This window comes from Metopolophium dirhodum, chromosome 1, assembly GCF_019925205.1.
Source record: "Metopolophium dirhodum isolate CAU chromosome 1, ASM1992520v1, whole genome shotgun sequence".
Taxonomy (NCBI): Eukaryota; Metazoa; Arthropoda; class Insecta; order Hemiptera; family Aphididae; genus Metopolophium; species Metopolophium dirhodum.
The window spans coordinates 86,259,380-86,285,334 of NC_083560.1; the positions used below are offsets into that span (position 1 = coordinate 86,259,380).

The 25,955-nt window shown below is 29.3% G+C and overlaps 3 protein-coding genes and 2 pseudogenes across 8 annotated transcripts in view; 1 reads left to right on the top strand and 4 right to left on the bottom strand.

The window, feature by feature from the left end:
• Nucleotides 1-375: 375 nt before the first annotated feature.
• LOC132933528 (uncharacterized) lies at nt 376-1,457 on the bottom strand. The gene is made up of 2 exons (XM_060999805.1): nt 1,133-1,457; nt 376-707 (listed from the first exon to the last, which is right to left on the bottom strand). The coding sequence occupies exons 1-2, from the start codon at nt 1,455-1,457 to the stop codon at nt 376-378; spliced, it is 657 nt and encodes a 218-aa protein (XP_060855788.1).
• Nucleotides 1,458-4,694: 3,237 nt separating this feature from the next.
• Nucleotides 4,695-8,222, top strand: LOC132937314 (uncharacterized). Its single transcript, XM_061004142.1, has 2 exons — nt 4,695-5,070; nt 7,203-8,222. The coding sequence occupies exons 1-2, from the start codon at nt 4,827-4,829 to the stop codon at nt 8,012-8,014; spliced, it is 1,056 nt and encodes a 351-aa protein (XP_060860125.1). The 5' UTR covers nt 4,695-4,826; the 3' UTR covers nt 8,015-8,222.
• LOC132933926 (uncharacterized) lies at nt 5,743-6,687 on the bottom strand (annotated as a pseudogene).
• A 1,832-nt stretch (nt 8,223-10,054) lies between the features above and the next one.
• Nucleotides 10,055-10,991, bottom strand: LOC132934051 (uncharacterized; annotated as a pseudogene).
• Nucleotides 10,992-16,127: 5,136 nt separating this feature from the next.
• The window catches only part of LOC132933505 (nuclear factor 1 X-type), a 155,409-nt gene continuing 145,581 nt past the window's right edge, over nt 16,128-25,955 (bottom strand). For all 6 annotated transcript variants that reach the window (XM_060999777.1, XM_060999775.1, XM_060999774.1 and 3 more), the window contains 2 exons: nt 17,939-18,224; nt 16,128-16,473 (listed from right to left, as the gene is read on the bottom strand). In XM_060999777.1, coding sequence (XP_060855760.1) covers nt 16,319-16,473; nt 17,939-18,224 — 441 coding nt within the window. In that variant the 3' untranslated portion in view covers nt 16,128-16,318. The remainder of the gene's footprint in view (nt 16,474-17,938; nt 18,225-25,955) is intronic.

Here is a 25,955-nt window from a genome sequence, read left to right on the forward strand (position 1 = left end):
AGGTGTTTTGAATACCAAATTCGGATAGACCGAATTTTTTTAAGTCGATTTGATCCTTTTTACCATAGCTCTAAAATCAAAATTGACCAAATGGCAACCAGTCAAAGTTTCGATTAAAATTATTGAATTTTTCAACAATCATACTAGAATTTTTTGAATTATTATACAATTTTAAGTATTTTTTTTGTTTACGTAGGTTTGCAGATATTATTAAATCATTTTAATTTAATTTTGAGGAATTAATTAACCTCAATTAGACGTAAATGTTGGTTCATTTACTAATTACTAGGTAAGAAACGATTAAAATAATTAACACAATATTTTTATAATTTTAATCATTTTTATTATTTATTTGGATAAACAAATTTCTAATAACTATCTAATAAATTGTTCAAAATTTTGCCCATCATTCTCCATGCATGATTGAAATCGACGAATCACTTCTCTTTGAGTAGCTGCTAATATCTGTTCCTTTTTAAGTTCTGCGCAAGCAATTACAATTTTATTTTTTAGATCTTGAATACTTAAAGGTGGAGTTGAATAAACTTCATTCTTCAAATGTCCCCACAGAAAAAAATCTAATGGTGTGAGATCTGGAGATCTTGGTGGCCAAGCTACTGCACCATATGTACCCATCCATCGATTGCCAAATTGATTTTGTAAATACTCTCTTACAACAATTGCATTGTGTGCAGGTGCTCCATCTTGTTGAAAAAATAAATTAGTTCTAGACTCTAATGGAATATCGTCCATGTATGTAGGTAAAACATCAGTTAAAAACTTCAAGTATCTTCTCCCAGTAAGTGTACCATCATAAAAATATGGCCCGAGAAGTCTCCCATCAAGTAGCCCACACCAAACGTTAGTTCCCCAAACTGTTTGGTGATTTGTATCAGTCGTCCAATATGGATTGTGATCAGCCCAATACCGGTTATTTTGTTTATTAATTATACCGTTGTTGGTAAACTTCTATTCGTCGGTCCAACTGATAAATCATAGAAAATCGGGTTCGTCGTGTAATTGTATCATAAACCATGCAATAAATGTAAGTCTACGATTATAATCACCTGGTACCAACTTTTGTTTAAATCAGGCCTATACGGGTGCATTTTATTTTTTTTCAAAATTTTATGAACTTTTTTATAAGAAATTCCAATTTCGTTGCTTAAACGCCTAATCGAAGATCGAGGATTTAATTGAACATATGCTAATACCTGCAATTTGTCCTGTTCGTTTGCCTGTCCAATCAACTGTCTTTGATTACGTCGATTATCACCTTGTCTTCCAGGTAGCTCACCACTATTTCTCAAAGACGATTCAATTCGGACAAAGTAATTGTGAGGAGGGTGGTATCGTTCGGGATATCGTTCTGCATAAAGTCTAGCGGCATTTCGTGAATTACGTCTACATTCACCATAAACTAAAAGCATATCAACTTTTTCATTATTACTTGTCATTTTTAAATTTCAATGAAATACTTGCGTTACATACGAGTTTAAAACTTGTAATGACTTTTAATAACCACATTTAAATAAATGCTAAAACTTATCAGTTATAATAAGTTATTATTGTCAGATTTATACGAACATTAAGATAATATCATTCTTAGCACACCATAAATAAATTTGGTTTATTTTAGTAAATGCTACAAATAAAATAATCTTAGAGTTTACAAGTAATTACCCACTTGTATCATGAAAAATAACAATAAATGATAAAATTAATAATTTAAATAGAAACTTTAATAATAGAAGTTATGAGAAATAAATCATATCAGTTTGTTTAATCTTTTCTTAGTTCTAACATTTACGTCTAATTGAGGTTAATTAATTCCTCAAAATTAAATTAAAATGATTTAATAATATCTGCAAACCTACGTAAACAAAAAAAATACTTAAAATTGTATAATAATTCAAAAAATTCTAGTATGATTGTTGAAAAATTCAATAATTTTAATCGAAACTTTGACTGGTTGCCATTTGGTCAATTTTGATTTTAGAGCTATGGTAAAAAGGATCAAATCGACTTAAAAAAATTCGGTCTATCCGAATTTGGTATTCAAAACACCTGTTGCCATTTAAAAAAATGCAAGTTGTATTGCGCATGCGCACACGGAAAGATCTAAAAATGTAAAAATCATCAAGAAATGTGTAATTATGTATTCCCTATCCCCTCCCGAAAACCGCATATTAATCCGATGTCACTGGACAGAATTATTTAGTGTTACCTTTAAAAGGAATAAATAAATATATATGAATAAATAAATGAATACAAAATATAGTAAATACAAATTTTAATAGGTACATTTTTATATAGATAAAAAAACAATTTAAAATACATTTTATACATTAATTATACATCAATAAAAGTTATAATATAAATATAATATTAATGCAATATTTTAAAAATTACAAGATATATATGTACAACCATCAGACATAGTGCTACAAACACATGGACTATGTTCTATTAAAAGATTATCAAATCAAATACATATAAGATCATTACAGTTTTCTATTTCATATACCTGTAGATGTTCATCAAATCCTGATGTACGTTGACCAATTACTAATAGGAGGTCACATTGTAGTTTTAAAAAAAATATATTTTATTACAACGAATATAGGCATGACTTTAACATCAATTATAATTATCATTCTCTGCTTGGTTGTAAAACGAGTGCCTTTAAACTGAACCCAAGAAACAAAACTCACAGAATTTAAACTTAAAGCCTGATTCAATATTTTATTTTCAATTTCTTCTATATCATTCTTAGACATCTCTATTATTCTTCCTATGTTTGATGAACCCAAAGATGAAGAAAATGTTAATTTTGATAACAGTCAATAAGCTAGTCTTAGTTGATGTTTTATACTCAATGTATAGCAAATATTTTTCCTACTTGTAATGTAATGTGCAGTAAGCTAAGATTCCCTATGTTTAGACTCGTACCTCATGAACCATAAATGGGATACAGGTCTACTCATTATGTATGGATAATGAAGTAGGTAAGTGGTGGAATTTTGGTTTTAAGTTTGTTTTAAACAATTTTAAACACAACTCATTGTGTTCTGTAATTAGCGTTTTTAATAATGAAAATATGTTCTGGTTGAATTGATTTTAAAGTTACTATCTGTATAATTTGTCGGAGTACTATATATAATTGCCAAAATTCAGAATTAATAGGTATTAGACCATCAATTATAACACCTAAATGTCTACTGAAACATAAAACTTTACTTACTGACATTTTTAATTTTTTTTTATTTCTTAGAACATCTATAGATATTAACTGAGGTTTGTTTTGGGCCTCCAAGAGACCGTAGTTAAAATACTGTAGAGATTGTTTAATGTATCCAAAGAAAAAAATTTTAAATTAATTACAAATTCATATAACATACCGGATAAATCATATGAACAAACCCCCTTCAATATGCCATGGCGTCATGCATTAGGTCAACTGAATAATTGTTAACTGCATGGAAACCACTAACTTCGTTCCATACACATATTTCGCTGATGCCTGTAAGTGATAAGTTATCTATAGCTATACCTCGAGAATAGTTTTCTTCATTTCTTAGTTTACTGTCGTCTTGGGTAACTAAAAAGTTGCATTCAATTTTAGAGCACAAGCATATTTATATAGCACAATAAATTTTTTAAATAATTATGCCTCCATTACAAATTTAATTATTCATTTGTTTTACTTGTCTCATCTAAAAATGAAAAAATATATTATAGAGTTATCTGGTTATTGCACTTGACATTTCAATTAGTACAATAGCATACTCAACATTAGTTTTAGTAACACAATTCTTATCAATTATATTTATTACCAAAATATTTTAATTTAATATTTAAAATTCTTATAAAAAAAAACTTCAAATACGATAACAGAACTGAAACGGCACCATTATCCTAGAGTCAATATTTTATATTGGGCTTATAAGAGTTTATATTTTATGGTCAATGAATTTTATACATTTATTATTAATTATTCTTATATTATGATTTATCAAGTATCTCAATTGAATATGAATATTTTTATCATAATACTACTAAATTTTATTTATCCCATACTGAACTTCATTAATTTATAGAAGTTAACTTGATATAAAAAAAAATGTTGAAATTAACATATTATGTTTGAAATATTAGCATTTTATTTTTTAGTTAAAAGTGTTAAAAGTTCTAATTTCTTAACCTTTATTGATACCATATAGAATTAAGTGTAAGATACAAATGTGTAGTATAATATAACTCACGAAAACATAAAAAAAATTATAATTACTTGTGCATTAGATGATAACTTTGATTTTAATTCATTAATTCTCTTTAATATTTTGGAACGATCTCCAACAGGAAGACAAAGCTCACGTACAATAGATTCGCTTACACTTAGGAAAACTTTTTCATGTACTCCTTGATCTTAACAAAAAAAATATGATACTATCATAGTAGAAATTCAATTGAAAAACATAAATTTGTTAGCTTAAAAACTAAAAATATTACTAACCTATTTCTTTCAATGATAAGTCAAAATTTTAATGCTATATAAGTCAAGTTAGGGCCGGCGCACACCAATGCAGTGCGGTTGCGGCGCACTGCATGCAGTGCCGCATTTAAAATAGAACACACGTTATCTTATGGGAATGCCCACACCGATGCAGTGCTGCGGCGGTGCAGTGGTGTTGTGTATGCGGCGCGCTGCATGCGGTGAGGCATGGCGGTTTTTTCTTGCAGTGCGCGTGCGGTGAAAAGTCAAAATATAAAGAATTATCTATATTTACATTGTTCAAGTTGTTATCAATACGTTATCAATTGTAATGATTGTACCAAACTTCAAACTATCTAATAACACAGAACATTATTTTTGGTATTTTTTAAAAATATATTTACCTATACACTTGAAACTTATAAAAATGGCGGAGGATTGTGAAAAAATGGTGCAATTGGTTAAGCACATCGAAAACCACCCATGTCTTTTTGATTACAATAGAGCGGATTATTCTAACGACACAGTCAAGACAGCAGCATGGCATGAAATTGCAAAGGAAAATAATTTATCAGGTAAATAACATAATTTTAATTAAATTACCTTCTTATAATAAATATGAAACAGAACCATGTATTGTGTGATGAATGCATATAATATGTTGTATAATTTACAATTATTCACAATTTTTGTTCACCAGCAACTAAATTTCTTACACTGTTCTAGTTTGTGCCCTCAGGCAGTATTGAGCAAACATTTTCTATGATTAATTGATAATTAAAGTTTGTAAGTAATTTTTTTGCCCAATACTGCCCTCTAATTTTTAATAATATTGTTAAGGAGGCAAGTAAATGTGATTGTTCACTTATTTATTTTTATTCTTTTAAACATTATTACTAATATTAATGACTTATGGCAATAAATGTTACTTCCTAGTTACATAGGTTATAGACTTTATAAAAATGTATTAAGCAAATACTAATGTTTTATATTTATTATAAGAAGCCTAGTCTTATAATTTAATTAAAATAATATTATTAATATTAAAATATTTATACCAAGATTTTAAGTGACAACTACATTATAAATTAACATAGGTTCATCATATTATTATACATACAATAATCCTGAAGCTAGTTTTAGTTCAGTAAAAAATCAATAAGATATCTCATAGACCATAGTATTTATTTTAAACTATTTAATTTACATTTAAAAGTTATTTATTATTTTCCTATATCAAATGTGCATTAAGAACAATTTTCTTGCCAAGGTACCTGACCTTCATTTGATATAAAATAACTACACAATAACTCTCTGTTATTTTCTGCAACTCTTGTGGGTCTTGCTACTTGAATAAGTGGTAGTTCTTTATTATTTTGTACTCCCATTGAATCAATTGATTGAGGATGTGATGGTGTAGAAAATGTACCTTCTCGCATTCGTATGAAATTATGCAGAACACATGCTGCTTTAATAACAGATTCACATGTTTTTACCTTACAAGCTAGAGGTTGCTCAAATACTCTAAATTTAGAAACAAGCATTCCAAATGAGCATTCTACGCTTCTTCTGGCTCTGGAGCACCTAGTAAATAAAGAAAGATATATTATTCATTTTTATGAAGTCTTCTTAGGTTAGGTTCCAACTTATATTTTATAAGTGGCTAATTAAGTTATTTTAATTAATTTATTTATTGAAATATTATACTCGTTTAGACCCAGTTATATGAATTAATTAAATTTAATACAATAGCATTCGAAAGATACATTTTTAAACAGTAAATACTTAATTTAATAGTACAAACAAAAATATAAATAATATTATATGTATAGCATATACAATAAGATACAATAGCATTCAAATATTTGTTTAATTAATATTATATTTATTTTAATATTATTCTATATATGTACCTGTAGTTAAAAATCCTTCTGGTTTTATTTAATGATCTTTTGGGAAAAGGTCTCATCAGGTTTTTTTTTCAATGGAAAGGCTTCATCTGCTACAAAAAAATGTGGGAAAGGGCCCTTTGAGTCCCAGCCAGGTAAAGGCTTTGGGTCAGGGGCATCCAGCAAATCATTTTCAATGGCTTTGCCTAACGAACTTCTTCTAAACACCCTACCATCACTGTTCCTACCATAATCACCAACATCAATGGTCAAAAAAAGTCCATCAGCATCTACACATGCCATTAAAACAATACTAAAATATTGCTTGTAGTTGAAAAAAGCTGATCCCGTTTTTGGAGGGCATTTAATTTTAAAATGTTTGCCATCTATAGCACCTTCAAAATAACATTAATTATTTTCTTCAAATTATATAAATTTAAGTTAGGTAGACATTTTAGTATAAAATTTACCTAGGCAATTGGGTATATTCCATAAATCCAAATAACGTTGCGAAACGTTTTCCCATTTTTCTTTTGTTGGTGGCGGCATATATTTTTCTTTTAGGCATTCCCAAATGGCCATAGTTGTTTCTGCAATGATATTCCTTGTAGTAGACTCTCCTCTCAAAAAATACATGGAGTGTGCTTTAACGTTACCTCCCATTGCAAGGTATCTAAAGAGTAGTAAATAACTCATAGTACTTACGTCAAATTATTTTTTTATAATTGTATGAGTATATTTATATATTATACACTTACTGAACATATTTAGTTTTAAAGTGTCAAAAATATTATAATTGTGATTATTAATTTTTGTAGTGGCTGATTGTAAAGAAAAGTGGCGAAATATCCGTGGACGATATTTACGCCAACTTAAAGATGTGCCACCAAGTGGATCAGGGACCAAACGAAAGAAAGTCTATTACCTTACTGATTATTTACACTTTATTGACCCTTACACCACATCCCGACCTCAAACTGGCAACCTTACAGGTCTCACAGTAAGTGAAAATAGTATTGACTATTTAGAAGTAGATGAAATAGAATATGGTTATGAACATGAAGAAAGATCTATAACAGATACACATAGCATCAATAAATGTATCAAAAAAAAAAGTGGCATAGATAGTTCATCAAAAAAACAACAATGCTCTTCATTAGATGAACTTAATGTTGCAGCTGCTGGGTATTTTAAAGAAAAAAGATCCCAAAAAAAATCAGAAGAATTACAAGATCATGATATGGACTTTTTAAAGAGCTTATTACCTGATATTAAATCATTAGATTCCCATAATAAAAGAAAGTTAAAAATTAACATTATGCAATTAGTCGATGATGCTTGTAAAGAGGCATCATACAATAAGAATACAAATGTTCATAATATTCATGACACTCTATCATATTCAAGACAACCTTTACAAGATCAACAACCACTGTCTAATTTTCAACTAAGAGAACTATATTATAAGCAACCACCACAGCTATTTTCACATCTTGAACGACCACCTTCATCTTATGACAAAGAACCACCAACCCAACAACAAAGATCTACACACCATAAACATGAAATCGACCCAATGACTCAATATCAACCACCAGCAACGCATGCCCCAATTTGGACTCCTTTATAATGTAACTTATACATTTATGATTTATGTTTAATATATTATTACTAATATATAAACTTGTTAAAATAAAATAAATTAAAAGGTGTTTAATAAATGTTAATTGTATAAATAAAGTACCTAGTAACAGATGTGATTGCGGGTACTATTTAAACTTATATAAGGATAGGTATCATGAGAGAAAACATTTTCTGATTTTGTTCAGAAATTACCCCCTTTGCAACCATTTCAAGTTAGAATGCAACAAGATGATACATTTTGAAACATTAATATTTTTATTCAAATAGTTGAACAATAAAACTATTAAATACTTACCTCAATGTAATCAATAACCGTTCTTCCACAGTAATGGCTTTTCTGAAGTGAGTATCTTTTTTATGTAACATAGGCCGCACTAACTCTGATAAGATTTCAAATGATTTCTGTGTCATTCTATAAAAAGTTTGAAATTTTTCAGGATATAGAGAAAGCTCTTTTGCAACAGAAAAAGTTCCTAGAGTGTCTGCGTTTTTCTTTAGGTATGGATGCACCCAATACTTGCGTTTACATTTTTGACTATTATTATTATTGTTGTTGTTGTTTAATAACAACAACACCAATAAGTCTTCGTCAGTACTTGACATTGGATATTTTAATATTTTAAATATTTATAATTTTAATAGTATTGAAATAAAATAAAATAAACAAAGCAAATAAAAAAATGTTTAATGAAAAACACTAATCACTAGGTATTAATCACTGTTATCAAAATAGTAAAAATAGTTAAAAATAAAACAGATCGCGCCTCCGCCGCACTGCATTGGTGTGCTTTAGCGCGCTTTTGCGGTGCGGACGCAGTGTTTTTCGCGCGCTACTGCCGCCGCCCGCACTGCAACCGCACTGCTTTGGTGTGCGCTCTCCCTTAGAAGTTTAGTTAGTACTTAGTACGCCATGATGGTGTGTGCGAACATTAAGGCCCGGCGCACACCAATGCAGTGCCGCATTTAAATAGAACACACGTTATCTTATGGGAATGCCCACACCGATGCAGTGCGGCGGTGGTGCAGTGGTGTTGTGTATGCGGCGCGCTGCATGCGGTGAGGCATGGCGGTTTTTTCTTGCAGTGCACGTGCGGTGAAAAGTCAAAATAACAATTATCGATATTATACATTGTTTAAGTTGTTATCAATACGTTATCAATTGCAATCATTGTACCTAACTTCAAACTATCTAATAAGAGTAAAAACACAGAACATTATTTTTGGTATTTTTTAAAAATATATTTACCTATACACTTGAAACTTATAAAAATGGCGGAGGATTGTGAAAAAATGGTGCAATTGGTTAAGCACATCGAAAACCACCCATGTCTTTTTGATTACAATAGAGCGGATTATTCTAACTACACAGTCAAGACAGCAGCATGGCATGCAATTGCAAAGGAAATTAATTTATCAGGTAAATAACATAATTTTAATTAAATTACCTTCTTATAATAAATATGAAACAGAAACATGTATTGTGTGATGAATGCATATAATATGTTGAATAATTTACAATTATTCACAATTTTTGTTCACCAGCTACTAAATGTCTTACACTGTTCTAGTTTGTGCCCTCAGGCAGTATTGAGCAAACATTTTCTATGATTAATTGATAATTAAAGTTTGTAAGTAATTTTTTTGCCCAATACTGCCCTCTAATTTTTAATAATATTGTCAAGGAGGCGAGTAAATGTGATTGTTCACTTATTTATTTTTATTCTTTTAAATATAATTACTAATATTACTGACTTATGGCAATAAATGTTACTTCCTAGTTACATAGGTTATAGACTTTATAAAAATGTATTAAACAAATACTAATGTTTTATATTTATTATAAAAAGCCCAGTCTTATAATTTAATTAAAATAATATTATTAATATTAAAATATTTATACCGAGATTTTAAGTGACAACTACATTATAAATTAATCAATAAGATATCTCATAGACCATAGTATTTATTTTAAACTGTTTAATTAACATTTAAAAGTTATTTATTATTTTCCTATATCAAATGTGCATTAAGAAAAATTTTCTTGCTAAGGTACCTGACCTTCATTTGATATAAAATAACTACACAATAACTCTCTGTTATTTTCTGCAACTCTTGTGGGTCTTGTTACTTGAATAAGTGGTAGTTCTTGATTATTTTGTACTCCCATTGAATCAATTGATTGAGGATGTAGAAAATGTACCTTCTCGCATACGTATGAAATTATGCAGAACACATGCTTCTTTAATAATAGATTCACATGTTTTTACCTTAAAAGCTAGAGGTTGCTCAAATACTCTAAATTTAGAAACAAGCATTCCAAATGAGCATTCTACGCTTCTTCTGGCTCTGGAGCTCCTAGTAAATAAAGAAAGATATATTATTCATTTTTATGAAGTCTTTTTAGGTTAGGTTCCAACTTATATTTTATAAGTGGCTAATTAAGTTATTTTAATTAATTAATTTATTTATTGAAATATTATACGAGTTTAGACCCAGTTATATGAATTAATTAAATTTAATACAATAGTATTCGAAAGATAAATTTTTAAACAGTAAATACTTAATTTAATAGTACAAACAAAAATATAAATAATATTATATGTACAGCATATACAATAAGATACAATAGCATTCAAATATTTGTTTAATTAATATTATATTTATTTTAATATTATTGTATATACCTGTAGTTAAAAATCCTTCTGGTTTTATTTAATGATCTTTTGGGAAAAGGTCTCATCAGGTTTTTTTTCAATGGGAAGGCTTCATCTGCTACAAAAAAAATGTGGGAAAGGGCCCTTGGAGTCCCAGCCAGGTAAAGGCTTTGGGTCAGGGACATCCAGCAAATCATTTTCAATGGCTTTGCCTAACGAACTTCTTCTAAACACCCTACCATCACTATTCCTACCATAATCACCAACATCAATGGTCAAAAAAAGTCCATCAGCATCTACACATGCCATTAAAACAATATTAAAATATTGCTTGTAGTTGAAAAAAGCTGATCCCGTTTTTGGAGGGCATTTAATTTTAAAATGTTTGCCATCTATAGCACCTTTAAAATAACATTAATTATTTTCTTCAAATTATATAAACTTAATTTAGGTAGACATTTTAGTATAAAATTTACCTAGGCAATTGGGTATATTCCATAAATCCAAATTTTTCTTTTAGGCATTCCCAAATTGCCATAGTTGTTTCTGCAATGATATTCCTTGTAGTAGACTCTCCTCTCAAAAAATACATGGAGTGTGCTTTAACGTTACCTCCCATTGCAAGGTATCTAAAGAGTAGTAAACAACTCATAGTACTTACGTCAAATTATTTTTTTATAATTGTATGAGTATTTATATATTATACACTTACTGAACATATTTAGTTTTAAAGTGTCAAAAATATTATAATTGTGATTAAATAAAATAAACAAAACAAATATAAAAATTTTTAATCAAAAACACTAATCACTAGGTACTAATCACTGTTATCAAAATAGTAAAAATAGTTAAAAATAAAAATAAAACAGATCGCGCCTCCACCGCACTGCATTGGTGTGCTTTGGCGCGCTTTTTCGGTGCGGACGCAGTACAGAACCTGTAAAATGCATATTATTAAGACCAACAAAAGACTTTTGGCACTGTCAACTAAGCGTCTTAGTATAGGTAACCGTATAGTTTGGCCAACCGAAACAAATACAACCATTTACTATAACCAAATTATTTTTTTCCGTGAACTAACTATGAACTTTTCGTTTGCATTGTATAAGAAAAACGATTCTCTGCAGAGACTGTTTGTGAGTCTAGATATTTTATATTGTTATTATATTTTATAATAGCCTGTAATTTGAATTAATATTGTAAATTACAAAAAAATAACTAAAATCATTATTTTTATTTTTATTTTATTTATTTCTATGTTGATGAACAAAGCGTTAGAAATTAAAATCACGTTTCTAGCGGTTTTTCCAGTGGAATTAAATAACTAATGAGAAAATCGAAAAATGACCTCTCTAAAGTACCATCTTGAACCAATTTGCTAAGACATAATATACTATAATATAACATATTATATTAAAATCGAAGCAATCCTTCTGGTAGAAATTTTGTATACATGATAAAAAAAACCACCAGTAGCTTCCTCGCTCCGCTCAGAATTTAAAATATGAAAATTTTAGTATTTATATTAAGGTGGCTGCAGCCGATAAAAAAAAAAGTGACTTTTAGACCAATAAGCTAAATAAAACTGGAAGTATTTGGTTTGACAGATTTTGAACGGATTATGATTGATCAACAAGTTTACTAGGGAATGATCGAGGCGATTTTGAATATTTTTTTTTCAGCTGTGATATCCAAGAATAAAAATATCGAAAAAATATGATATTTTGTATTTATATTATTCATTATGACACTAACAATAATATTCAAAATCGCCTCGATCATTCTCTAGTAAACTTGTTGCTCAATCATAATCCGTTTTCAAAATTAAAATCTGTCACACCAAATTCTTCCAATTTTGTCTAGCTTATTAGTCTAAAAGTCACTTTTTTTCATTGACTGGAGCCCCTCCAGCCCCCTTAAGGTTTATTTATGATACGGAATTTAAATATATTGAAAAACATTATAATAAACAAAATTAATGTTTAGATTGGTCAAATTTACATTAGTTTTGACTTTTGACAAAACCGGCTACAGCCCCACTTAACACATTAATACGCATTATGACACTAATAGTAATTGGAATATTAAAAATCACCTCTACGAAACCTGTAAACTTGTTAATCAATCATAATCTGTTTGCAAAATTAAACCAATGTCGAACCAAATTCCTCCAGTTTTGTCTGGCTTTTTGGTGTAAAAGTCATTTTTCTTTCAACGACTGGAGGGAGCCCCCTTAACTTAAATATTAGTGAACATTAAAATCATAATAATATGTAGGTATACCTATATAGTATTTATATTAAAATGTTGAAACTTGTTTTACTTACATGACAATTTAACAATTATTGAATTCTTTATTCTAAATTTCTAATCAACCTATCTTGTAAAGAGAGGAAACGAAGTTCTTACCTACTATGGTATCACAAATAACGACACAATTTCACATTATTGTGGGCACAACCTACATTAATTTTCCATAACATGAACAAATGTTGATAAATCGATTTCTGAAAATAGAATAATAATAAGTAACCTATCGATTTTGTTTCCAAGTTTTTATTTATATAATTATATGCACGGGAGCTAAATATCATTAACATAATAACATACATAAAGGCACACCAATTCACGTCACACGAAAACCAGGCTACTATAATTTAGGCAGTACTAATCAAAGGGCCATTGTAATTTGTGACACGTGAATATTTTAAATTAAAATTTAAATATGTAAGCTGATGTTTGTACAACTTAGGTAGTATGATGGGGCTGAAGTCAGGGGGGCCTCAACAAAAAATACAGACGAGGGCCTACCGGGAGAATCCCGATTTCACGTTGGGCCTATCCACCCATGATAGTGATTGACGACTGGCGTATTTTCGTTTATATTTTTGGTGTTGTACAGTGTTTAATTATCAAATGTTTATTATTTACATGCCTAGAGTGAAGTCATTTTAACTGTATCCTCGTTGATTTTAAGTTTTTTAGTATTACTATAACCTAATTTGTTAATCATAATCATAAAACTGTTAAAACAACAACAACATTTTTTGTTGCACCAACTAAACGTAACTGTAACATAACATGAATACATAAAAATAAAAATAAATAAATTTAAACTTGACAATAATATTAAAAAATATTTATGGCATCGCGGTTCACGTTATGTCGAAAAAAAATAAAATTGTATAATAAATAAGATAGCAGTACTACAGACTACGGGGGGTGGAAACCCAAAGGACCACTCGGTATGCCCGAGAATAAGTCGATGTACCAATTTTGAATAACCGTCAGATGACGCCTACTAAAATTTTGAATAGGCAACCCAATATACACCTGACCAAATTGACGCTGGGCTATCATTTATACGACACGAATCTATGGCGTGGACGAGACGTATGTACATGGGAAGAAGGAAATACAGTTAAGTTTCGAAACGGTTTGGTGCAATGACTCACAAAAATCGGGGACTTAACATTAACTTAAATATAAGGAAGACTGCTTTACTGGTAGTCCCTCAGATGACCGACACAAAACTGGAAGACCTGGGCGGCCTCATACACCACTTGTTTGAGTGCCTGGCGGACTTACGCACGACATAATCTGTCACCAATTCCGATGTCAGATAATTTCCAGCAACCAGCCGAAACCTGCCTTACTAGAGATGATGATATACCCCGTACATCATCACACGAATAGAAATTCCATGTTAAAAAATATTAAGAACACTCACGAATATTGCTGGTAACGACGAATATTTATTTTTTGAGGAATACAGTTTTGTTATCCGTTACAGTAACGGAACGACGGTTTATCACAATTAATGTATAAATATAATAATAATTGTTGGATCACATTGATCCGACAATTTACTGGTAACAATACTATAAGAATAATAATAATACACACAATTGTGGATGTGTAATACCAAAAAAAAAGGGTTATAATATAAAGAAAAGACAGCAACAAAAAACGTGTAACGTGTGTGTTACTAGTGTTATAAACGTGTGTGTGTGTATAAAAACGGGCGTTGGCCGCAATAAAAGATATCACGAAAAATAAAACAACAACATTGATAATCGTGAGGCCAACGATTAGTTGGAGGCAAACTTCACACAGAATACAAAACAAAGAGGCTGGGCAAGTTAACGATTTTTTTTAACTCGTTAAGTTAAGTTATTTTAAAATAATTAAGTTAAGTTAAAAGTTACTTGTATTTTTTTTCGTTAACTCGTTAAGTTAAAAGTTAATTTTAAAAAAAAAAGTAACTTAACTTGGTGTAAAGTTGAAATTTGCTTTATTTTGCAAAAATAAAAAATTCCAGACATAATATGGTTTATTGGATAGTTTTTCTTTACGCTCAAGAAAATTACTGGGGAAATTTAAAATGATACATCCAGGTAAAAACATTCAAAAATTTGCATTATTCTTCGGACAAAAATTAACTTAATTTAGTTATTTTTGAAGTAAAATTAACTTGATAATACGTTAATATTGAAAAAAAGTAACTTATTAAGTTAAAAGTTAATTCGAAAAAAAAAGTAACGACTTAATTTTAACTTTTAACTCAGCCCAGCCTTGCCGATTACTGTTACGTGATAAGCATTAATTGCTCGGCGCGAACAGTAAATAAAATAAAATACGACTTTTGAATTAAGTAGATTTAGTATTTTTGTAATGACCCAATGACTTAATATAATACTAATGTACCTAATACAAAAAATATTTTTAAATTAGTTCAAAAAAAAAAAAAAAAAATGGGGACTGAGCGATTATGAGCCAACCTCCCTGTGGTCTCTCCAGGGTAACGCTAATTGACTCTAAAAAATAAAATAGAAAAAAATGTGTAGGTACCTAAATGTATTGCTACTCAAATGTGGTATTATTTTAAAAATATGATGTATCCAAACGTTGCATTCATTTTTGTTGTCTGAAAACATGTGTACCTAAACGTGTTACTTGTGTTCCTAATCGTTCTAATTTCAATGCAAAAATATATTTTTGAACATGTTTTGGCGTTTATTTTTACAAATAATCAGTAGGTATACAACTGTTGAAAATTTCCATAGATGTGCTATTTTTAATTGGTTTCACATTGACAATATTTATGTTATAATTTTTATTCTTATTTGTTTGCGTTTATCAAGTAATAGAACGGTTGTTCATTTTTTTTTTGCTTTGCCAATTCCCCCCCGTCCCCCACCGTTCCAAACTCGTGGCTACGCCACTGCCTATACCTGTTTCCGTGCAAATATATTAATTGAATTCATATCTATTGAAATAAAACAAACTTCGTATAGCCTAGTTAAAAAACAATGGATTTAATTAATATAACTGTGTTCGTGACTTATAAAAACAGTAAAGTAATACACTTTATTTTATAAATTATCCTTATTGACTATATCGATTAACAATAAAGTTGACCGTTCGGTTTTGTTTTGATTTAAATTTATTTAAATTGTAATAAAATATATTTATTTTACACGTATGAAAATGTCCATAATAGTAGCAATAATAATTATAATAATAATAATAATAATAATAATAATAATAATAATAATAATAATGATAATATAATTAACTAGAATGAATTGCCTATATTATATAATACGAATATTTGATTTCCATAAATGTATTGGCTACGTCTGCGGTTTGCTTATGTTGTCTTGTTGTCCGTCAACCGAGTTCGGGGTGTTCCGACCACCTGAATTCGACGATTGGATGTGTTGAGATTCGCTTGTGTCCATCCTATCCATGCCGTCCGTTTGGTGGACTACGCTGTTAAAGTATCTGTCTGTAAAATGAAGAAAAACCAATTGATTTCAAAATTATATAATAAATATTTTTGTCCGTATGCAGTAAACAGCATAAGGGTTTAACCGGTTTGAACGCGAACTAAATAGTTATACATAGAATGTATAAATAGCCGCACAATATTGCGATCCTCAGCTTATTATGGCATATTATATCCACATAATCAGTGGTATAGTGTGGGAGAATTAGGGGTTCAAACCCTAAAATAAAAGTGTTTGTGTAGAATTATAATTATTAATTACCTATAGGTTAGGTTAGGTTAGGTACGGTCGCGAATTCCGGCTAAGAATTTCTATAACCTCCCCCTCACCGAAATTAAATCCTATATACGCTACTGTACATAGTACACAGTTATAACCAACGACGCCATTTTTCTGGCAAAATCCAACAATTGTACGATACGTGGTAGTTTTTCCTGTAATATAATTTTGTATCGTTAAAATCGGGATGAAATAATTAAGTATATGATCACAATGAATTGAATTTCGTTCGGTCACGTGCATAAGAGGGTGGGGGTCTTCCACGTCTTTTGATCAGCTCATATTTTAATATGTATAAATGTATAATAATACAAAGTCATAGCATAATATTAACAACCAATGAAACTAGCCTGAATACCCTTTTCCCCGATATTGCGTATCACTAAGTTGTGATCATACCTATTTATTTCGTCACTTTTGAGATGATTTGATTTTATTTTTCCCACAGGACGCCCACGACTGAAATAGCTCACTTCCCGCCCTTGCCACACAATATACTATTTTAAAATGCACCCTATAATACTCCTATACAATGCTTTCTTATTGCGCATATTAAACTCTGTCCAAATAATGTTAATTCTCAGGCGGCAGGCTTCTTTTACGGCGGCGGAAGTGACTGTTGTTAACTTTATTATTCAAACAACCGTATTTAGATTTCATTTGGCTAAGATTAACACAGTAAAGTAGTTTTTCGTCTACGGCAGATCGCTGGAAACGAAAGTTGATGATTAAAGTTAATGAAAATCGATTTAATCGATGGGTGTAGTTTGACCGAACCGTACGAAAGTTGGTCGCCGCCTGAGACACTTATTAGTTATTTGGGACAGGGAGGTATAGCTGTAGTTTATGATTACACAGACATATTAAACCAAAGAATATCTATTTATTTGTATTTAAAATCATTAAACACAACATGATTAAATAAAAAAAAAACAATTAGTTGGTTTTGACTAATCTACAGTTATTTACCAATATAATATATTAACGATCTAAATCTAAATCATGATTATCTATATGCATACATGATTTAAACTTGACGTAGGTATCAATTTCAATTTAACTTAAGCTAAGTTATTACAACGGATACTTTAACTAATTAAATTGAAAAGTATAAACAACAATACCTTTGTTGTACACTGGTTGTCTTATTAGTGCCAAATTATATTATACATAGATAATACTTGCCGTCGTCGATCAGTGTGCCGCCGTTGCCTTGTCCACCGTTTCCGGACATCAGTGGCGTCATCATGTAGTCCTCGTCGAGCGTGATGAAAGGTGGTCCCGACGAGCACTGCGTATTCCACCGCGGTAACGTCGTCTGCGAGTGTCCGCGAGACCTACCGCTGCCGCCATTGCCGCCGCCCGAAGAAGACGACGGACTGCCGCCCGGGTTGGACAGCAGACTCAGGTTGGTTGGACTTATCACTCCGGTTACCGTGTTCACGGTGCCGATGTTCGAATAGCTGAACAACTGTTGTGTAATACACACACACACAACATACGTGTACAGAACAACGGTGATAATAACAGTAGGTATAAAATAATAAAATATGAAGTAATAATAATATTGTATTATTTGATATTGGGCGGTAAAGTCGTTGCAATTATTTTTGTTATTATTTTCATATAACTATGGAAGCATAAAATGTATTTATTAATGTATTTATTTGATAATAGTTGAAATGGAATTTTGCTTTCAGTTGTTCATTTTTAGTTCAAATTTTTTTTTTTGCGTTTTGAGTTTTTGACGTGTGATCTTATAAAATAAACAATCAGGTATCTGATTATTATTATTTATATACAGGGCTCGGGACTTAAAACATTTGTTTATTTTTATGGATTGACTTAAAATATAGTAGAGTGGTGTGGAAGTGTATGTCGTGTTACGACACGTTCAATTATGAAATTTAAAAGTGCTTTTTTTTGCTTTTTTCATCGATTTTTCAAAAAAATGCTTTTTTCCAGTTTTTTTTGTTATTTTTGCTTTTTTGACCAGTTTTTCTACTTTTTATTGTTTTTTTATGCAAAGTTGTTTTTGAAAGAATTAAAATTAAATCATTTAATGCAATAATGACAGTAAGATTTAATTAATTATTTTTTTTTCAACTATTTGTAAATATCGTTTACCTTTTAGTTTTCAGAAAATCCCTCGGAAAATCTATAAATAATAATGCAAATTGTCTCGAAAGTGAAGTTTAATTTTTTTTATAATATAAAGATTTATTTATTTTTTTTTATTTTTTAGTTACAAACTTTTCCTTATCATTATTTTTAGCACAGCTATACAAATTATGTCTATAGTACATACTTTATCTTGTAAAAAGAAAGTTTTTTTTTTGATGAAATATTTTGTTTGAACTTAAGTTTTTTAAATGCTTATTTGAGTGCTTATAATGATGTTTTTAAGCGCTTATTTTAATGATTTTGTGCTATAAGTCCCGAGCCCTGGTTATATATTTATATAAATACACTGTAATTTGTAATATAAAGAACTTTAATTTGATTTGCTCACGTATACTTTTTAAAGTGCAACAACTTCTCGGCCCATATAGTTATTAATGTTATGCACATTACGCACACTACACACAGTCATACAGGTTAAATTGCAGGTGCGATCGTTAAAGTCCGTGGACAACAAAGTTCATACAAAGCGTCACTGATAAAGTTATTAAGTATTTTCTTAAAAATTATTATCCATTTGACACATACGAATCGAATCCAGACAGTATTAACTGAGGCCATGGTGTTAAAATAAATCTGAAAAGTTAGCTGAAAATAATAATACGGTACCATTATCTGCAGTTGATTTGGGGGACTCAGAGGTATCGGAAATGATATCCACGATCGTTTATTAATTATTTCTATATTTGACTAGGACCGTATAGATGTACACATTTAAATGCAATATTATATACCTCTCCACGTGTTCTACTTTATTATTTTATCATTTATTAATGGTTACTTCATTCGAATGCAATAATCTTGAAATAAATTTAATAAATATGCTTTACAGCCGAATAGATCACACATCGGAGTCGATAATACGTTCTAAATGGTTGGTAATTGCAGGTATATGTTTAGTCCCAGTGTTTAAAATATGATTAGGATTAAGAATGGCTTGCTTCAAAATACGAAAATATACAGGTCGTAAGGCAGATTTTCAGTCGGCCATAAATTCACGATTTCTCTAGGATTGGGCCCTATAAGGATAGAGCCACTGGTTTCTTCGTATATACCATATACCGTATACCATGTACCACGAACCATATACGTGCATACATATAAACGTATACGTTTATGTTTTTAACTTAATCTGCGAAATACCATATAAAATGCATAAATACATTGAGATCACGTGACTGATGAAAAGAAAACTTTTTTATTTTTAACGTACCTATCGTATTGACAATCGTAGGTGATTTAAGACTATAATATAGTTTAGGTGTACCTACCAAGATTAAATTCTTTAATCATTTATGCACGCATTAATTTTGAAATCAATGAACCATCATATATTTATTCGATACCTACAAGTTGTTATTCAAATCAGTCCGACGAGGAGTCTGGTATTTGTACTACACAAGGACGCGTCAATGTTTTTGGGTACATCACACAGATCAGTATTAACCTGTGAGAATCATTCATTATTGGTGATTCAGCCAAACGCGTTAACAGTGTGCTTATGCAGAATATTAATATACGTTTTCCGGTATTTTTGTGACAAAAACAAAACCCATGCGGCCATGCCTATTAGATGTAAAACATACTTAAGCGTATTATTATTAGAGTTAGGATGATTATGACCTTTATATGTTTTTTCTTTAAGTCATGCACATTTCAGATTAAATTATTATTACATTTAAGGGGATTCGATACCGTGATTTTCTGTTTTTGTCTAACACACGCGTGACATGGTATTTTAGACGTGTTTTTTGCCAAACATTCCAATTGATCTATTGAAGCGATAAGAATTCTGAAAACAGATTTGAATTCGTCGTCAAGTCTACTTGAAATCGACTTTCCCACATTTTTGATATTATCCCCCAAATTCCAGAAAACGTCATATTAAAAAAGAGTATTTAAACATTTTTGTATTTCAATTTTTGGAGAAGCTAAAATCAAAAAATCAAAATTCAATTGATATGTTTGGCAAAGAATCAGTCAAAAATCCTATGTCACGCGTGTGTTAGACAAAAACAGAAAATCACGGTATGGAATCCCCTTAAGACTATATAATCTATATGGTAGGGCGTAGAATCAGTAACCTATTATATTAAATTGCATTTTGTATTTTTAGCAATAAATGCTAATTTTTTTCATATCATCTAGGTATAGGTAATTTGAAAACATTTTTAAAAACCTTATATGAATAAACAATAATATATCTACAATAGTATTTAAAATAGGTTAATATTCGTTATTACTTATTATTAAAAATGTAAAAATGTGTTGTTTCTATTTTTAACGAATAATGAATATTACAATAATATTTTGTAACGCATCTTATTATGCAATATATGTATGTTTTAAGGGCATAAATAAATATTTTGATATTTTTTTGAGATATCTGAGTGCATTTTTTTTAGTTTTTAAGGTCAAAAACATCCTAATCTTAATTATTATAGTTTTAATCTAGGCCCTAGGGTACTGTTCACACGTCGTTAATATCATAATGTTAAAATAAATAAAAACCATTAGCTGCTGTAATTGTATAACTATGGACGAGTATGCATGTATTATTATTGTTGGTTAACACACGCACACACACATATATGAACACTAAAACGACGCAAAAACAAACTCGCAGTGCAGTAAGTATATTGGATAATAATTATAGTATTTACATTAAGACCCGTTTTAAACAAATATTTGTGACAGAGAGGACAAAAAACAAATTTAACATTATTATATTATGTTATTTTTACATCTCGGCGACTTCTCGGCACAGCTTCGGTCAGTGCCAACTCGAAGAGACTTTAACGCTTATCCTCGGAGCGCAATGAACACGAGAGATGTCGACGCCACTGCCGCATAACAACGTACGTACGTGTGAGTACAATTGTATAATAATTGTCCGCGATCGCGGGTAGGCGTTTATATATCACATAATAATATTATCGCGGTAGTATTTTATTGTTATAAATGAAACCATCGTAAAAATCATAATCGGCATAACCTACCAAGTATAGTAAAGTGGACGAGGCAATAAAACACAGCATTATTTTTATGCGTATATATGTATATGTACAATATAAGGAGTTTCAATATCACAAAACAGATTCTATTCACTACTACACATAGTTATACAAAAAGAAATAGTATATATATATAATATATAATATATGTATATATACTTTGGTAGTTGAAAACGTATTGGTTTTACAAAATAATAATAATATAATATGTTGGTACAATATAATATATATAAAAAATTAAACAGAAACTTATTAGCATTTTAAAATAAAAATGAACGCATACTATTATACAATTACACTATACCTATATAATATAGATATATATATATTATACTTATGCAGTTTATTTTCTTCAGAACAATAATATAATTATCGGCGTATATTATCATAAAATATCATTATTACGTATGTAATATATAACATGATCACTAAAACGGTTTACTTTCTTGGCTTTAAATTAATTGATACATTTATATTATACAATTAAAATGCGTAAAACGAATGAATTATTACGTAACACAAACATCTATTAACAAACAGAAACAATAACAAAACATAATCATAATCATATTATTATAATGTATTTTCTAAATAATATTAGGTATATACCTACTACGGAAAGAATAAAAAATAAATTGTCGATCGTTCAACTTTGTAGGTATCTTCTAATACGTATATATATATCACTATTATACATTATTAAATTATCGGATACAGTTAAATATTATTAAAAGATATAAATAATAGAGAAAAACTTAACTAATTCAATAGTGACATAGTCATGACCTGTGGGAGGTGGTGGGGTGTCTTTGAATCGCTCGTGTGCGCAATGCAAGAACCAATAGTAAAACAATAATATCGAATGATATTGTACAACCACACAATAATGTATATAATATGTGAAGGGCATAGTCTACATAGTACGAAACAATAACAATTACAAACACGAAGATCGATTTGTAATATTTTACCTATACAATGTAGGTACATACCTAGTACATCTATACTGTACATATTATAATAATATTATACCTACCTCCATTCAAATATTTCAAGTACGTGGGTTTTGTTTTTCTGATGGGATTTTAACGCGGTATTTTTGGTCGTGTCAGCCTACTTGAAATAATATAATGTTATAAAATATACATGTCGAACTTGATATATTTATAGAATGTATACGATATTATATTTTATAAACATTTTTTTTCTTGTTTCTTTATAGGGTATTTTGCACAGCGCATAATATGAAATAAAAATATATTACTTTAAATTATTATCTGTATTTATTTTATACAATATTATAGTTATATTATCGTTCCTATTTATAGAAAATAATATAATATATAGCTTATATAAAATAACGTAGATAATTTATAATAATATTACGCATGTCATTTTCCAAGCCGCGACCTACTGCCGACGGAACGCCGTCCTTGGCACGTAAAAGATGAATAAAAAAAACATCGGTGAAAACGCCCACGAGATTTGCTCCAGCTCTCCATTTTCCGCCGTACCTATACGTACATAATATACTCCTTTTCAAAAGAGAATATACCGCTATAGGTAATATATGGTGTGTGTATCCGACAATGCATAATACTGAGGTCGACTATTTCTAAGTTCAAACGCGGCACAAATACGTTTCGAAACGATTTCGAACCAGACTAAAACCATATTACCCCAAGACTTAGAAGGACATTTTTTGGTATTTTTTTCACGAGTATTTCGAGTTATTTGCTAAGTATTGATGGCTGTATTATTCGGGTATTGAGGCCGCGTAATATTGTAATGTATGAAATCGCAGACGCCGTATTTTTATTTTAAATTGGTGTCGAAATTAATTTTTAACTGCATTCAAGCAAATGATTTGGTAGGTATAATAATATATATATATACGCGTGATTGTAGGTATGAGAAATATCACTTGATCAATATTCCAAGTCATAAATGAGAGAAATACGTACGATACAGTGTCTTTGTATACCTACGCGGTGTTTATTATAATCATATTATTTTAGTAAACTGGAATTTCTGGTTCACGTTTGCTAGATATTCAATTTTTTTTATTTTAATATCTTTTGTATTTAAATTTTTTCAATGGAATTAATTTGTAAGATAAATCGAACGAACGAGAAAACACGATAATTTTATAGAAGAGGATTTCACTGTTGTGAAACGTTTATTTTTTAAATGTTGTAACTTGTAACGAATAATAAAATGTATTAAAAATTAAAAATAACACCATTTAATACTGCAATTTCGAAAAAAATTATCCCGTGAGTTAAATTATTTAGTTAAAAAAAATTTATTTTAGTTTACATTTGTAAAAAAAATTTAAATTTAAAGAATAAATAACAACATTTATTTTGTAGAGTTTAAATATTATATTAACAATACGCAAAACATTTAAAGATTTTTTTTTATTATTATTAAACTGACTAAACATATTATAACCAATTACTGCAAAGAACTGAGAAAATTTATGAAAATATAATATCTTCAAAGTTCAAGTTCCTATATAATAGTTTCACGTTTGAAATAATTGTTTAAAATCGGCAAGGTAAGATATTATTATAATCTGAATATTATAAAATACTTGCGAATTTCTTTTTTGTTGATATATATACATACAAATAATGTACACAAATTAAGTGAATATAATATGGAAGTTGTAATACTCAGTTCTTACTATATATCATATTATTTATTCACAAGACGACACAATGCGTGCAATGAACGTTTGATTTCAATTTTCAAAACATTAAACAATTTATGTTTATTTTTGTTCTTTACCTATGTAAACGCTAAAGATGGAAATTTAATTATATAATAATAATTATAATATATTTGACAGCGACAACTATGCAGTTACGCCTATAAATATATTATAAAATAAGTCAAGGTCGACAATCTATATAATATCAATATAAACATATTCACAATGTCATCTATACATTAGGTTAGACTTACACGAACACACAACTAATAATGTACTGACAATAATAATAACTGTATAATTATTACTTATAAAATATATTACAATAATAATAATAATAATAATAATAATAATAATAATTAATACAAATAATAATAACACATGGGCTTATTGTATAATATATAATATATAAAGGTACTACGTATAAGTATTATACCTAATTTTATAACTGCATCTCTCTACCGTGAATATTTATTTATTGCACTTTAGTTTATTATGTACACACACATTTACATTTATGGATTGACTTTAATAAACATTTTTATAATATTATTAAAACCTAACAGAATGGCACATTTTAGTATTTGATGAACTACGTGGTCCACTCATATAATATTAAAGAGTTCGTGACGTTTTACAGCAATATAATGTTACATATTATTTATTTATTATATTTGTATAGGTAGTTTCAGTAGGTACCAAAACAGTTTATACTAACGACGATTATACAAAAAGAAAAGTTGTACACAGTAATAATTTTATTATATATTATAAAAAAACGACCAAAAAATGAAAGTTACTAAACCGCGCGTAAGTTTTGCATCGTAATAATAATAATTTTTATTATAATATAATAATATATAGGAGGGCGAACGCGTTTGTTTCCTTCATATTATTAACACTCGGTGAAAACGCGAACGGATGTAAAATAATATAATAATATGTAATATACATTATTGTTGGATATAATTAATATCGAAACACAATCTTTACAGACGTAGGTAGGTATATTTTATATGTATATATATATAAACAGACGGTATTCGGGACCGTGTGCGGTTAAAACAAATAAAAAACGATAAAAAAAAAAACAACAACAATAACAACAATAACAAACTATAAAACACGAAAACACTGCCGGCTAAGCAAAGCTTGAACGGACAAATGGGGTGAACATTTCCAAGCGGCGTCTTTATTATTATATTGGTGATTACGTGACGTATATATTATATGCATAAACATTTAATATATGTCTGTGCATTTAAATTATTGTATAAAGTGTCGTTAAAGT

Coding starts and splice junctions, on each gene's coding strand:
- LOC132937314 (XM_061004142.1), top strand. CDS start 4,827: ATGATTGTACCAAACTTCAAACTATCTAATAACACAGAACATTATTTT. Junction 5,071..7,202: donor AAAGGAAAATAATTTATCAG/GTAAATAACATA, acceptor TAATTTTTGTAG/TGGCTGATTGTAAAGAAAAG.
- LOC132933528 (XM_060999805.1), bottom strand. CDS start 1,457: ATGACAAGTAATAATGAAAAAGTTGATATGCTTTTAGTTTATGGTGAA. Junction 708..1,132: donor AATTTCTTATAAAAAAGTTC/ATAAAATTTTGA, acceptor TATTTTTTCAAC/AAGATGGAGCACCTGCACAC.